Source organism: Nymphalis io, chromosome 11 (genome assembly GCF_905147045.1).
Source record: "Nymphalis io chromosome 11, ilAglIoxx1.1, whole genome shotgun sequence".
In the NCBI taxonomy this organism is placed as follows: domain Eukaryota; kingdom Metazoa; phylum Arthropoda; class Insecta; order Lepidoptera; family Nymphalidae; genus Nymphalis; species Nymphalis io.
In genome coordinates, this window is record NC_065898.1 from 785,142 (window position 1) to 799,956 (window position 14,815).

The window sequence follows — 14,815 nt, forward strand, 5'->3', positions numbered from 1 at the left end:
TTGCCTTTAACCATATAAATAAAACACTTATATAAATATTAAAACTTAAATAAGAAATAGACAGATAATAGATATTTATGAAACTGTAACTATGTATAAAATAATAGATTGAGTGGCAACACTGATTTTTTTTTTATGAACTGACAATACATGATGATTAATAATAAACTCTTTATTAATAAAAACTAACACAAAACATGTTACTATTAAACAGAATATTATAATTAGATGTCGCTTATTTCGAGCGGTCTACACATTAAAAGTAGGTACGTAGTTAATCCTTATCAATGATCGTTATTATTATTAATAAAAACATTATTACCGTTTAAGTATTTAGCAATTAGAAATTTTACAATGATAGAAACTGTTATACGCAAGGCAAATCGTATATACTTTAAAAGCAAATGTTAACAATAATATCCTGGGACATTATTCACACCGGCCATCTGATCCCAAATTAAGCAGAGCTTGTGCTATGGAAACCAGACAACTGATATACTACATATACTAGTTTTCTTTTGTAAATACATACTTATATAGATAATTACACCCAGACTCAGGACAAACGGACATGTTCATGCACACAAACGTCTGTCCTGGGTGGGAATCGGACCCACAAACTTAGGCGTAAAAGGCAGGTATCTACCAATCACGCCAAACGGCTCGTCAAAGCAATTGCAGAGCTTAGTCTCGCCAATCCATTAACAAGGAGGCCGCATTGCAGTTTGGAATCAAAAGAAATGCTAATAAATTATGTTGACGCTCTGGGATCCATACTCCAACATTTACATTTTTAAATTTAAATTATTAACACAAATCGATGTATAATTATCAAGAGCATATATTTACAGTGTAATTATTTGGGAAAATGATGGATTCTACTATTTCTAGATATTCTACATTTAATTAACTACGAGTACTACTAAACGTGCATTATATATTGGAAAATTAGTCTCAATAGAGATATATACGTATAATATTCATAAATATTTAATGCAGTGTTCATTTGAAAATATATAATATTTTATCTAAATATGTATAATAAAATATAAGTAAAAATGTTTACCGATATTCATTTCGTAAGAATCGTGCTTAAAATAAGACGTTATTGCGTTACGTATGAGGTACCCTTAATTATTGTATTACAAATACATAGACCGGTATTTGGGCTTTGTGCAAACCCGTCTCGTTGAGTAATGGTATTCAGGCTGATTAAATGGTGAGTGGAGCCACACCAGTAATACTTCACATTGCTCCGTTTCAATTTTAAGGATGAGTGAGTCAGTGTAGTGTTCAAAACATCTCAGATGTTATATGCACATCGGACATATCATCTGTGAGCAGCAGTCATGCAGCAGTCATTGACGGTGAATGAAGTGATTATTACTCTCAGGTGGTCCATTTACTTGTCAACTTTCCTAAAGAAAACAAAAATAATAATCATGGAATAATTATTTAAATATTATACACTGCTTGTCTTGTACATATTTTACACTACCAATACAAAAAAAATAACCGTTATAAAACACATATCCACATGTTTAAAACAATTAAAAATATTTCTTTTACTTCAAAGCATCTATAAATTAATAAAAACAAGGCGAAGCGGAACTCCCGCCAATGGATCAACTGTTTTAGAACGCCATTTTGTTTTTACTAACAACAACATAAATGACATTTCGTAACGTTTTCTCAGGTATGCAATAATTAGGTACGCAAGGTGTCATTATACGATGGACAAAAACGAATAAACGAATTTACTATAACCTTTTCTGGATATATAAAAATTAAAACCCATTTGATGTGTCAGTAAAGTTAAAAAGTATTTACTTGTAAATTATTGAAAGATTCTACTCTTAAACAAAAAGTTTTTACTTTTGTACACTGTATACTTATACATGGTATCGTAATGTTTTACAGAATGGATGCAGCGCTTTACAGCGCGCGGCGGCGGACGGGCACGTGGACGTCGTGCGCGTTCTTTTGGAAAACGGCGCAGATCCCAACAAACAGGATAACGTAGTAAGCTACCTTATTTATTATCATAGTTTAACCGTTTTATTATATTTTATTTGGTTGCATCAATTAATCTTAACTTTTTTATTATTCTTCCGGAAAGTAAGTGCCGATTTTCGGTAGGCAATTGAATAAGTAGGAATTTATCATGCGTGCCATTTGTTTTTAATCTGATAGCACTTATAATTTAATCAATGTAGGTAAAAAATTTAGTTTGTTACTTCTTAAAATCGGCACGAAATTGTTGACCCACTGTCGACTGCACGAGTTTTCTATAACTACCGCGCTCAGTAATATACGTCTATTGTAATTAAAGTTTTAATACCTTTCATCCCATTTATCAATACGGATATATGATGCTCATAGTTATATGCTGACATAACAAACTAGCTAGTAAATATTTGTTCTCTCAGCACGGCAACACCGCGGCGCACGAGGCGGCATGGAAGGGCTACTCCCGCACGGTGGCGCTGCTGGCGCGGCGCGGGGCGCTGGGCGCGCGCAACGCGGCGGGCTTCGTGCCGCTGCACCTCGCCACGCAGAACGGACACAACCAATCCGCCAGGGAGATCCTGTTGGCGGGCGCGCCGCCGGATTTGCAGAACAACGTGAGATTCATTACTTTAAACATATTCTAATATAATACGAGTCATAATTACCTTCAAACTTTGTCAGATATGAACCAGCAGCCAGAAATTCTAAGAAATTAATTCTCCTGTTACAGTATGGGGACACTTCGCTCCATACCGCGGCGCGCTACGGCCACGCTGGAGTCACCCGTATCCTCATCTCCGCTCAGTGCAGAGTATCCGAGCAGAACAAAAACGGGGACACCGCACTACACATAGCCGCAGCCATGGGCAGGCGAAAGCTAACACGAATACTTCTCGAAGCCGGCTGCGACAAGTCACTGAGAAACCACCAGGGTGAAACGGCTAGAGATATCGCTGCAAGGAAAGGGCTAGAAGAAATCATCAACATCCTTAATACGCCTGTCGCTAAACAACTCAAAAAGAAAGAGAGGCATAGGGACAAAAGTAAAGAAAGAACGATTGATGAACCGGATGATGCGAAGAAAAGGGACAAGAGTAAGGACAAAAAGAAGAAGAACGTCCACTTCGAGAATCCGGCACAAGTTCATTGGTCTCCATACGGCTGTCATTACTATCCAGATCCTAAATATTTCCCGAAGCCGAAGTTAAGCTCGTTACCCACCGAACCGTTAAAAAAAGGCGAGCAGTATTATTTGGACTTAGCGGGAAATATCAAAAAAGGTCCAATCGGGGCTGGATATACGTGTTACTGTGCACCGTTTTTCAGACATATGGAGGAAAAACTAAATGAAGATAAGAAAGATTTGAAACGCCATATCGATAGGGCCCATGAGAAATTAGACCAAAAAGTGACAGATTTGGAAATGAAAACTCAAGGGCAGATATCTGAATTAACTAGATTTGTAGCTGCAGAAAGGGCTATGTGTAAGGAAAGACATAAGCACCTGGAGCAGTGGCTAACAAGAGGCATGGTGTTCAGAGCGTCGGAGAGAGTTAAAAAATTAGATTTTAGTCCTAAAGGGTCTGTAGATATACCACCGATAAAAAGAACAAGAAGCTTGGAACTCTTGGACGCAAATAACGAAGAATGGAATGATGTAAATAGAATTATTCAGAGTTTTAATGAAAATGTAGAACAATGTGAAAGTATTGCCAAAGACCTCGATCACAAACCAACTTCGAAGAGCTCAGATGGCCTTGACAGTAGATCGCCACACAGTCCAAGACGAAAGCATTTGCTGAAAAATTCAAAAAGCAGTGATCAATTAGACGCAGGATCTAGTGCATGCTCTAGATCTCCCTACAATCTAACGCCGTATTCAAATTGTAGTCAAGACATATCCAATAATATAACAGCGGAAATCCACGTCAAAGCAAATAAAATTTCACTTTCACAATCACCAGTATCAGACGTTCCTATTTATAATGATAGATACATTGCCCCTTGTCGACAATCTGCCACAATATCGCCGACTAGCAGCAATAGACATTCGGAACACAAAGCTAACGATCCGGATGACGATGCTAAATTTAATCAACCATTAGAATCGCGTAATGAAGTTTCTTGGAAAAGTCAAGTTCTCCAGAGGACTGCGGACGATATCCGTAAAAGGGTGATCCTCGAAAAAGAAATGGCCGATGTCCTATCAAGACATACAAAGTCGTTGGACATATCACAAGATGGATACATAAAATTTCCAAAACAACCCGATTATCGAGAAGAAAGTAATGTAGAAAGAGAACCTCGTAAATCGGTACAAGAGCTAGTAGCTCAAGTAGAACATCAACAAAGGTGCACCTCACCAGAGCATCTGCCCTTGCAAAGAAAAGTTATCGAAAAAGAGGCGATTCAGATTGCGCAGCCAAGTGCAAGCGTCTTAAAAATGCCTCAACAACCAATGAGACCGGCACCTGTATTGAAAGAAAAACCACCGAAATCCAAAAGATTTAGCCTGCATAACCTCATACCATTTCCAACGAGAAAGACTTTCCAAACCCCACCCAAGGAAAATGGCAACAACTCAGAAAGTAGCGATGATGAAGACAATCCTATAAGAAGTACAAATCAACCAGGTCCCATGAGGAACACTAACCTTCTCCAAACTCTACCTCTACCGAACTACGAGACTATGTCTACAAATTCTCAGTCGCCAGCACCTCAAGTACAACCTCAGAGTTATCCGCATGACGTTAGGATGATACCAAAAGACGCTTATTTCCACGACATAGCAAATAGACCTGTTCACCATCAGATGCCTTACAGAGACATCGAAAATGGCCTACCGTACCCACAATATCCTTGTCAGAATCAATACGAGTACAGTGAGCCCGGAGTGCAACAAAGCCAGGTCCAAGGCCGTAATAGAAATCCTATATACCATCACCAGACGGGAGTATTCAACGCGATGATGCAAGATCATATAATGCGTGAAATAGAACGGATACCCCATTGTTACAGCGACCATTTAGATCAGAACACAGAGGTGGAGATCGCTAACCAGAATGACCACTTTCGCGGTAATTACTACGATAACCGTCCGCCAATGTACCCAGGCTTTAGAGGAAACCCACATGGTTTGAGAAAACCGGCACCGGATCACAACCTATTGCATAGCCGTCTTCAATCTTTAGCCATTAATACACATTTGACGGAAACACAAAGTCAAACTGACAGAGAGTCACATAACGACTCTGGATACAGCACAAAGGTATATGGCAGTTCACAAGGACCTTCACCAAGTCTCTCTGGACACGTAGACGACAACTTATCAGGCCAGCGAATTAGCGTTCTACCTAATAAAGATGGCGGACAACTGGGTGCTTCGAGCTTAGTCTAAAAGACAATATTTTATACGTAATATTAAAGTCTGAGCCAGCCATATTATAAAAAAAAACCTTTTTGTTATATTTAATTATTTAAAAAAATCTAAATTCGACTATTTTTTATCGCACGCGCACATTTTAATTAGTGATATATACTAATAAAAGTTAAAAAAAATAAAATTACTTAAAGAAACGTCATTTTTATATATTTTTAACTAAAGTACAAATTTAAATTAGAAACAAGAGATGCCATGTTTCACAATACTTTGTTAAGTTAATTAATATAATAAGTAGATGTAGTTACTTATACGTTTTGTAAAAAAAATGTAAAATAACGTTTGTTTTGTACGTAATTCAGTCAATTTGTTTTTTAAATTTCAAAAGAATTTGAACAATTTAATTGCTAAATAACCTTAATTGAACTGTACAATATTTTTGCAAACAATAATGAACATAATTGAAATTGAATAAAACAAGATTGAATAAAACTAAACTATTTTATGTTACGAACAGTATTTTTTACATATGGAATACAAGTTTTTTTTTTAGATTTGTATATTGTGCAGATTCTCTTGAAATAGACATTAACGTTTTAAGTGTTTGGTATTTGTGTATACTTATATTTATTATATTATCTGTGAACGTTTGTACTTATTTCAGTTTAATAAATGCACTATGAGTGACACTTCTATATATTTTGTTTTTTTTTTTTAAAACAAACTCCAATTTAACACAAATAATGAATAAATATTGTTCCTAAGCGTTTTTAATTGTAACAGAGGTAGATAAGAAACAAACATTTTTGATCTAAATTATTTATTTACAATTCCCTAAATATTTACATATATTGATTTAGGAAAACTTAGAAATAGCGTTATATTGTATTATATTCTCAAAGCAGCTCTCTCGCCCCAACTATATTCCTTATAAAACTCTCTGATACTCGTGTGGTAGAGCGGCACTCCAGTTAAAACGGAGCACCTCGCTGAAACGATCCTGACGCCGATGTAATCCCCAGGCTTCGCACTCCTCATCCCTTCCTCAGAGGGTATTTCTGTTTGATCGAACACCACTTTTATGTAGAATTCATTTCTCCCCATTATTTGCCCAGTTTTTGGTACAACGCCTTCAACTAGGACCAGGTGAACGTTTCCTATTTCCGCATCATTTAATTTTTGACATTTCCGTCTGTATAATTCAATCATTCGATTGTGTCTGTCTTTTTTTACCGATTCCGGTACGTCGTCTTTATAACGTCGATACGCTGTTGTTTTCTGGAAAAAAACATCTCAGTAGTTTTATTGATATAGATTTAGGTGCTGATGATGACCTGGCCGATTATTATGACCGCTGCGGCCATTATTAAGGACATTGAACAAATTTACAAATGACAATGACAGAAATATCGAAATTGATGATTACAGAATGAATTAATAAAAATATGGAGTAAAATAAATAAAAACATAGTGATATTTAGTTTATTGTGTTCTACGGCTGCGCAGCCATTAGTAACTTAAAATTACATTGCGTATGTTTTTTTCTACATTATTATAGTTACCTCTCTCATGCTGTAAGGGAAGAGGAACGCTACGTTGTATTCGACAATCTCCATCAACGAGAGCGTTTCTTCGAACTCTTCATCTGTCTCGCCGCAGAACCCGCAGATCATGTCCGTGGACAAACCGACTGACAATATATTTTTTAACATTAGTTACATTCATTGAACTCGTTATAGACGCCAGGGATATTTTTGAAATAAATTCAGATTTGGGAACCACATAAATCGGATTTTATACCTACAAAAACCCCTGTATGGCCGTCTTCCAAACGGATCGAAGAGGATTTGGGGTCGTCAACTTTATTTAGCTGCCTTAGAGGTACATAAAAAACTCACCAATCTTTCACTTTACTAACGAGTGTTCTCTCATTTGGGTTCGCTTTAATATTGTTTCAAATATGTCCACCGTGAGACGAGGAAGCTCAAAGTCCGCGAGAGAATCGACCGACCGTTTAACATGACATTCGTAATCTCTCTCAAAGCAATATACGCCGCGACACTGCAAACTCAGGTGGAGTGCGCTGCGGACGTACCGCCGGGGACGGCTCGGCGCACGCGGCGCACGAGGCGCAGGTAGGCGCCGCGCGAGTACCCGCGCCGCATGCGCGCCAGCACGGCGCTGCTGCCCGCCTGCGCCGGCAGGTGCAGCGCCTTGCACACGTTGGCGCGCTCGCGCACCACCTGCAGCACCTGGCGCCGCACACTTTTAAATAAACCGGGAAAGCGAGTGACTCCACTCCGCCCGGTGGTGAGGTGGTGGAGTCCTAACGCGACGACGGCTAGTACAGTCGGGAAGAATGTTCTGCCCTAGCCGCCTCCGCGTAGCCGGCCCGCGAGATGCCTCTTCACGTCTCGTTTGAAGGAACCCGTGTCGTAGGGGGAGGGGAACACGAAAAATGGCGATTGAATACTTTGTCTAATTCTTCGAATGATTAATTACTAATGACAGAGAAATCAGTATGTATCTTGTAAAGGCTGTTTGTGTATAATGAATACATGAACTAAGACTTACTTCATCGGGAAAATCTTTGGGATGTGCTGCTGTAAATCTTATTCTCATTTCTGGATCAACGGAAGCCACTTTATCTAATAAATCAGCAAATCTGAGCCCGCCTTTCTTGTGTTTGTACACTGTTTTAAAACCTGGTAAAATAATACATATTTAAAAAATAAGGAATACAGATAAAACAAAGGATTTACAATTTTGATGGCGGCACCTATTAGTCCATTATTAATACCAAACTTTTATATTTTTTATGCTATATTTATTGAAATGTGGCAGATATTTTTTAAAACAACTCGGAAAATTAAACAAATAAAAATCCTCTTTTGTCTTTCGGACAAGTCTTTAAGTCTTTTGGACTTTTGGAGCTGCTAGGATGCGGCTTGATGGTAACATATGGTGCAGAAATTCATCAAACATGATGGTTTCAAGATGTTTACCTTAACCACGACCACAAACATAAGCTGAAGATAAAATAGTGATTGGTATACTACAATACTAATATTATTATAGGTAAATAAGAAGTTAATTATGAAAACAAGCACATGAAATTCACACTTGCCACGCAAGTCTTAATTTAAAGGTATGAAGCTATTTATATAAGAACATTATATAATAAAATTTTCACTGACAGGCTGTGTCTTCTAATATAAGTTTTAGGTATATTGGTTTAGATAATTTTCAGTTAGGCTCGAGTATTAATTGTAATTCCAGTATTACCTTCAGCTAAGCGAGTTTCATATTTCTCAGTAGGTTGAGTGACATCTCTGTAACTGTTCACATTCTGCCCCAGTAGAGTGACCTCCTTCACACCGCTTTCAGAGAGATGGCGAACTTCATCCACAATAGAGGACACCGGGCGCGACCTCTCCCGGCCTCGAGTGAATGGCACTATACAGTATGTGCACATGTTGTCACAGCCGCGCATTATAGAGCTGAAATATATATATAGACAATAATAACTATTAAAGTAACAGTCTGTAAACAACCCGACAACTGGGGAAGGACCTCTTGAGGAAAATGTTTTTCGAAATAATTCTGAAACATAACTCGAATTTCCATCCTTAGTATATTAGTTTCTTTATGTTGTTATCATTTTTAATAACAGAGATATTGAAATTTTATTAAATCAGTTTTAAATAAATCTTTAACACTTGACAAACGTCAGATGATTCCTTATATAGTATTATGGATATGGAGCACTTGACTAATATTACAAATACAATTTTAACACAAATCAACAGTTTTAAAATATATTTAAAAAGTCAATAATGGTTTATGAAATAATAAACATACATAAAAGCAGAAATATTATCTTGATTCAATCTAACTGGTACCACATCTGCATAGGTTTCATCTAATGACAAGAGCACATTGACAGCTGTTTGTCCATTCTCGGTTAATGCTAACAAACGTGGTAAATCTCTGTAACTGTCTGGTCCAGCAACTAAAAAGAAATTAAAAAATAACATATAATATCAAGAACCAGAATCTAAATTAAAATATTGACTTTTTTACAAGCATAACATATGCCAACACTAGGTGGTATGGCTTGGTGCATGCTCTTCCAGGTAGGTACCACCCACTCATCAGACATTCTACTGCAAAACAGCATTACTTGGTATTGTTATGTTCCAGTTTATAGGATAAGTGAGTCAGTGTAATTACAGGCAGAAGGGACATCAGGAACTACAGGCAGAAGGGACAACAGGAAGAATCTTAGTTCCCAAGGTTGGTGGCACATTGGTGATGTAAGCGATGATTAATATTTCTTACAATGCCAATGGTGGTGGTCACCACTTACCATTAGGTGGCCCATTAACCAGTCTGCCTACTTATCTGTAATAATAAAATTGCCAATGGACAGTCTTGGGTTTGGGTTGGTTGAAATAAGGTTTAAGGAATATGTTTTTAACAGAACAATTAAATTCTTAGGAAGTTGGTACAGCTTGTATATGTATAATACTAGAAAGAAGATTACAAGAATGTCAGTCTATCAGGCGTGCATATATTATGCTATAGTTGCATATATTGAAAACTGATGTGCTTGTCATTAAGACAAGTAGTAAATTATATAAAAATAAAGGGTCAAAAGCCAAGATGGTTTTAGTGGTTAGAGCGCATTAATCTTAACTAATGATCGTGGGTTCAAACCCGGGCAAGCACCACTGAATTTTCATGTGCTTAATTTGTGTTTATAAATTAAATTCATCTTGTGCTTGACGGTGAAGGAAAACATCGTGAGAAAACCTGCATGTGTCTAATTTCATTGAAATTATGCCACGTGTATACTACCAACCCGCATTGGAGCAGTGTGGTGGAAAGAGCTCCAAAAACTTCTCCTCAAAAGGGAGAGGAGGCCTTAGCCAAGCAGTGGGACATTAACAGACTGAATACATAATTAACGAATAAAATGAATAATAATGGGTACATTCTGCAATCAAACAATATAATCTTAAAAGAAAAACAGACCAACATCCACAGCCTTTTCTTTTTCAATTAACTTCTCCTTCAATCTCTCTGCCATACAGCCGAGAATCCCAATCTTGACAGGTTTGTTCCGATTTTTTGATAATGCACGTCTATTTTTGAATCCCCTCAAATGATCTAAACGGTGCCATATCTTATTCTCAGCTCCCTCCCTGATGGCACAAGTCATTACTAGGAATATATCCGCTTCCTCTTCTACTTCGGTCTTCTCAAATCCTTCATTTTTTAATATAGACCAGACGATTTCAGTGTCGTTTAAATTCATTTGACATCCATAAACATCAAAATAAACCTTTCGTTTCGAAATATTCTGAATGTTATCAGGTAAATAAGGTATATTTGGTGGATATGTAAGAACTTCTGGAACTTCACTTGAATTTACGATGAAATCTTTTAATCCTGGGCCTTGATTTAACTTATTTTTCAAAGCACCAAGTTGTGCATCGGATTTGCACCGACATTTATATGATGCCCTAACATATCTCAAAAGTCGCTTTCCATTTTGCAAAAATAACATTCTGGTTTAGGTATTAACACGAACAAGAGATTATATTTCTGTTGTTTATTCTATAAGAAGTATCTAAAAATTAAATAATCAAACTAACCTAACACTATATCAGCTGACATTTGACAAATTGACACAAAATGTGTGACGCTCAATATCTCACAGCCAAATAAAACTAATTTTATTTATTTTTATTTGGATTTAGGCATTAACATCACTTTAACATATAATGTATTTTATAAATAACTGTCTGAAGGTACAAATGACTATAGTAATTCATACAAAAAAAAAATTTTTTGCCCGGTACATATTTTTCATTACATTAAAATTTGTATTTGTAGTCAAGACATTAAGAAAATTAAAAATATACATTTAAAATATAATAAAGGTTTTAAAATTATTGTTTTTATATATAAAAAGTAAATAAAAGCTTGCAACTTTCATGCCATGTAAAACGCATTATAAAAATAAAAAAACAAAATGGCCGTTTGTTGAGTTAACATTCTGTAATCCTTATTTGCCTTGTGTAGAAAATGCAAATTTCAATCTGTTTCTTTAATGATTGAAAAATAAGAAGGATAAATAAGATGAGCAGTCGCTACAAAGAACACAAAGGTATTTGAATATAGATGTTGTAAAATGTAAAAATTAAAGCAACCTTTCACTAGATCTCTTACTTAAATTTATATATATTTTTATTTATCTTTGCCAGTGTTTTCGCATTGGCAGGGTCTTCGCGATCGTCGCGTGATGATTATAGAAAGTACAAGGAGAAGGATGAGAAGCGGTCGAAGTCCAGATCGAGGTCTCCTAGGCGAAATCGTTCGCCGCCATCTGCCTACCAAAACTTATCTGAAAGACCTAGCAAAAGTCGGGACAGAGGTATAGACTATGAAGGTACGATACTCACGTTATCGCTTTTTATTGAAGTAAATTATGAGATCAGAATGATACAATAAAATCACTAAATGACAATGAAATTATCGATATTCAAAGAAATTAAACCATATTTATTGTATACGTACAGAATTGTTATGTATGTATCATTTTTTATATTGTTATGAAAAAAGAAGTTCATATTAATTGAAGTGTATATTTAAACTAGTTTTGCTGAATGTTTATCTAATCTGAATATAAACAGTTTAATTTCTTTTGAATAATATCAAAAGTAGTTCAAATTCTAACAACTTAATTTATTATTTTAGAAAAGAGACATTATTCTGGTGATAATTGGGAGGAATCTGATGAAGAAGTACCAACACCACCCCCTCCACCTCGTATCAGCAAAATTTCCATTGGTTTTTCAAAATCTAAAGCACCAATAAAGATGACTCTTGGTGCATCATCAAAGCCCATTGATAAACCTAAGCCAACAGTTGCATCGGTTTTCAATGCTGATGATGATGATGATGAACCTGAGGAAATGCCAGCCGAGGCAAAGATGAGGATGAGGAATATTGGAAGGTCTGTTTTTAATGTTACAGTACTTGTTTGCAGTCCTTTGTTTAAGAGATGGATATAAGACTTCTTGTGCATACCGTGTTTGAAGAGAGAAATATCAAAGCTCTGTTCAGGCTTTAATACATCTAAAATAAGGCCACTGTACATATAACCTCATTTTAATAGGCATTTGTTATGTTTTTATAAACTTATTACTACTTAATAATAATTACGTCCTCAGAGAAACTCCAACGTCAGCCGGTCCCAACTCATTTGGCAAAACAAAACAAGGCTTCTGTGATGCCAAGAAAGTATTCGAGAAGAACCTAAAACAGGCATTGGAAACTGCAGACAAACCACAAATCAAGTTCCCACAGACAATCTATAAGATTAAAGGGCCATGATAATTAATTTATAGTTTGTATGTAGAATTTTTATAATTTGTTTGTCTTATTAATTAGAATGTAATCATTTTAATAATATATATTTCTGATTATAAACACCTGTATTTTAACTAAATTACAAACAAACTTAATTTACAAGTCATAGTTTTTAATTTAATTAACAAAATCAGTGATTAAGTAATCATTAATTAATTAAGTTTACCATGCATCACTCTGAAGATTTCTCTACAATCATGTTACTACATTCCTTTTTTATTATAATTATGGCAGAATTTATCTAAATGACTAAATATCCTCAGTGATTCATCCTCTTTAGGAATTAATATTCCACTTTTTTTTAGATAATTCTAGCAATGCAATAATATTTTTTTGAATTTACATACATATTGTATTTAAATTAATATTAAAAATGGTGTTTCTAAATGGGTCATGTATTTAAAATTAATGCTAAAATTGGAAATGTGTTTTAGATACAGAGATATTCTTGATTTCAAATATGGTTAGCCATAATTATTTATGCATCTAAAACCAAATGTATGGTCAGTCTGTTTCAGTCCAATTTTTAGAAATAGTAAACAAGTTATTTGATATTTTTTTTTTTACTTAAAATCATATACAGGAATGGTCATTTAAAAACAGTAAAACTTAGAAAGCATTAGATAGTTTCAGTAATCATTGTATATTGAAATTTTGATTTTCATTATAAGGCTCAAATTGAATATTCTTTTATTTTACATTTTGTACCCTGATTTTTGACTTCAAAAACTAATGAGGTAATTAGTCTCTTTCAGTTCTCATTAAAAAGACTCAGTCATAGGAGTTAAAATTTGATTTAATAAATAAATGTGAAATGATAACATATAAAGTCGTAATTACATACTATGCAGTATAGTCTTATTTATTGAAGAATACTTATCATTATTATAAACGTTCAATTTAAATAGCCAGATTATTTAAAAGTGGAAATGAAACAAATTGATTGGGTTTTTACATTAATATTTTAATTAAAAATTACTTCCTCTGTACATTTTGCGGTCTTGCCATGTCCCTTGGGAAGTTACTCTTGGGTGGTGTACGGATACGCCTGTCCTTCTTAGACCTGTTACGGACTACCTTACTGTGGATTGCGCATGACACGCAATAATGCAACTTTGCATACAGCTTAGGGAGCTGGAATGCTGAAAGCAAAATACATCATTATAAAAAAAACTATAATATTCAAAATATTTGTTGATGGATTAACTACTAATTTTGGTTGCAAGGTTATCTTTATGAAAATTTATATATTAGGTATTAGAGAAATTTAAATAATCCTAGCCTATTATTTAAACATAGAAAAATATTTTTGTTATACCTACTTAGTTTGGGCTATTAGTTATAAAATTAACTTGAAAAACTTAAGTATTTAAAATGTTCAACAAAAAGAAGTCTTACTACAGAAGTAATAAAATCAATATTTTAGTATTTAAAAGTCTAATGATTAGTATACTTACAAGCATAAACGGAGGCTTCGTTGATGTCTCTGACAGCAGCCGCTTCAACAATGTTTCTGATCACAAACTTTTTGATAGCCTTGTCCTTCGGTACGCAACGCGCGCAGTTGGTGCATCTTACAGCCTTAACGTGCCCACGCCCATGTTTGGCCCGTCCTCCGTTACGGCGTTTGCGAGTCTGAAAACAAAATTTCTTCCTTGAAACCACATGTCCTTAGTGCTTGACAACCACCACGCGTTCAATTTCTATCAATATCACTGAAATTCCTACTTATTTCCACTAGGCGTTATTTATATTAAATTTCCATTCAGTTAATAATTTTATTACAGATAATTTATTGACAATATATTAATATATTAAATAAAAAGTTACGCACCATTTTTATAACCTCCGATACGGTATACGAAGAACGACGGAAAAGAATCTTTTGACAGAGACAATTACGAATGAACGATATCACAGTTCCGGTCATAGAGTTATTTTTGTTGTCTATATATGCGTTTATCTATCAGTTCGCTTAAAATCCGC

At 35.3% G+C, this 14,815-nt stretch overlaps 4 protein-coding genes across 5 annotated transcripts in view; 2 read left to right on the forward strand and 2 right to left on the reverse strand.

The window, feature by feature from the left end:
* The window catches only part of LOC126771579 (uncharacterized), a 74,348-nt gene extending 68,581 nt beyond the window's left edge, over positions 1-5,767 (forward strand). For both annotated transcript variants that reach the window (XM_050491533.1, XM_050491534.1), the window contains exons 3-5: positions 1,921-2,022; positions 2,430-2,624; positions 2,741-5,767. In XM_050491533.1, coding sequence (XP_050347490.1) covers positions 1,921-2,022; positions 2,430-2,624; positions 2,741-5,407 — 2,964 coding nt within the window. In that variant the 3' untranslated portion in view covers positions 5,408-5,767. The remainder of the gene's footprint in view (positions 1-1,920; positions 2,023-2,429; positions 2,625-2,740) is intronic.
* Positions 5,768-6,199: 432 nt separating this feature from the next.
* LOC126771602 (CDK5RAP1-like protein) lies at positions 6,200-11,070 on the reverse strand. The gene is made up of 7 exons (XM_050491581.1): positions 10,427-11,070; positions 9,251-9,401; positions 8,675-8,889; positions 7,964-8,094; positions 7,485-7,641; positions 6,952-7,079; positions 6,200-6,667 (listed from the first exon to the last, which is right to left on the reverse strand). Exons 1-7 carry the CDS (start codon positions 10,959-10,961, stop codon positions 6,278-6,280), a joined length of 1,707 nt encoding a protein of 568 aa, XP_050347538.1. The 5' UTR covers positions 10,962-11,070; the 3' UTR covers positions 6,200-6,277.
* Positions 11,071-11,405: 335 nt separating this feature from the next.
* On the forward strand, positions 11,406-13,479 carry LOC126771680 (PEST proteolytic signal-containing nuclear protein-like). The gene is made up of 4 exons (XM_050491694.1): positions 11,406-11,564; positions 11,679-11,846; positions 12,155-12,413; positions 12,631-13,479. The coding sequence occupies exons 1-4, from the start codon at positions 11,537-11,539 to the stop codon at positions 12,791-12,793; spliced, it is 618 nt and encodes a 205-aa protein (XP_050347651.1). The 5' UTR covers positions 11,406-11,536; the 3' UTR covers positions 12,794-13,479.
* A 293-nt stretch (positions 13,480-13,772) lies between these two features.
* Positions 13,773-14,775, reverse strand: LOC126771696 (40S ribosomal protein S26). The gene is made up of 3 exons (XM_050491720.1): positions 14,664-14,775; positions 14,287-14,464; positions 13,773-13,971 (listed from the first exon to the last, which is right to left on the reverse strand). The coding sequence occupies exons 1-3, from the start codon at positions 14,757-14,759 to the stop codon at positions 13,805-13,807; spliced, it is 441 nt and encodes a 146-aa protein (XP_050347677.1). The 5' UTR covers positions 14,760-14,775; the 3' UTR covers positions 13,773-13,804.
* Between the last annotated feature and the right edge of the window lie 40 nt (positions 14,776-14,815).

Bases quoted from the DNA above. Each gene is read 5' to 3' on its own strand.
- LOC126771602 (XM_050491581.1), bottom strand. From the start codon at position 10,961: ATGTTATTTTTGCAAAATGGAAAGCGACTTTTGAGATATGTTAGGGCA. The intron at 8,095-8,674 runs GTAATACTGGAA...TTATTTTACCAG, and splicing joins TGAAACTCGCTTAGCTGAAG to GTTTTAAAACAGTGTACAAA. The intron at 7,080-7,484 runs GTACGTCCGCAG...ATATATTGTCAG, and splicing joins GCGCCGAGCCGTCCCCGGCG to TCGGTTTGTCCACGGACATG.
- LOC126771680 (XM_050491694.1), top strand. From the start codon at position 11,537: ATGAGCAGTCGCTACAAAGAACACAAAG. The intron at 11,847-12,154 runs GTACGATACTCA...TTATTATTTTAG, and splicing joins CAGAGGTATAGACTATGAAG to AAAAGAGACATTATTCTGGT. The intron at 12,414-12,630 runs GTCTGTTTTTAA...TTACGTCCTCAG, and splicing joins AGGATGAGGAATATTGGAAG to AGAAACTCCAACGTCAGCCG.
- LOC126771696 (XM_050491720.1), bottom strand. From the start codon at position 14,759: ATGACCGGAACTGTGATATCGTTCATTCGTAATTGTCTCTGTCAAAAG. The intron at 14,465-14,663 runs GTGCGTAACTTT...TTTTGTTTTCAG, and splicing joins TATCGGAGGTTATAAAAATG to ACTCGCAAACGCCGTAACGG. The intron at 13,972-14,286 runs GTAAGTATACTA...TTTTGCTTTCAG, and splicing joins CGAAGCCTCCGTTTATGCTT to CATTCCAGCTCCCTAAGCTG.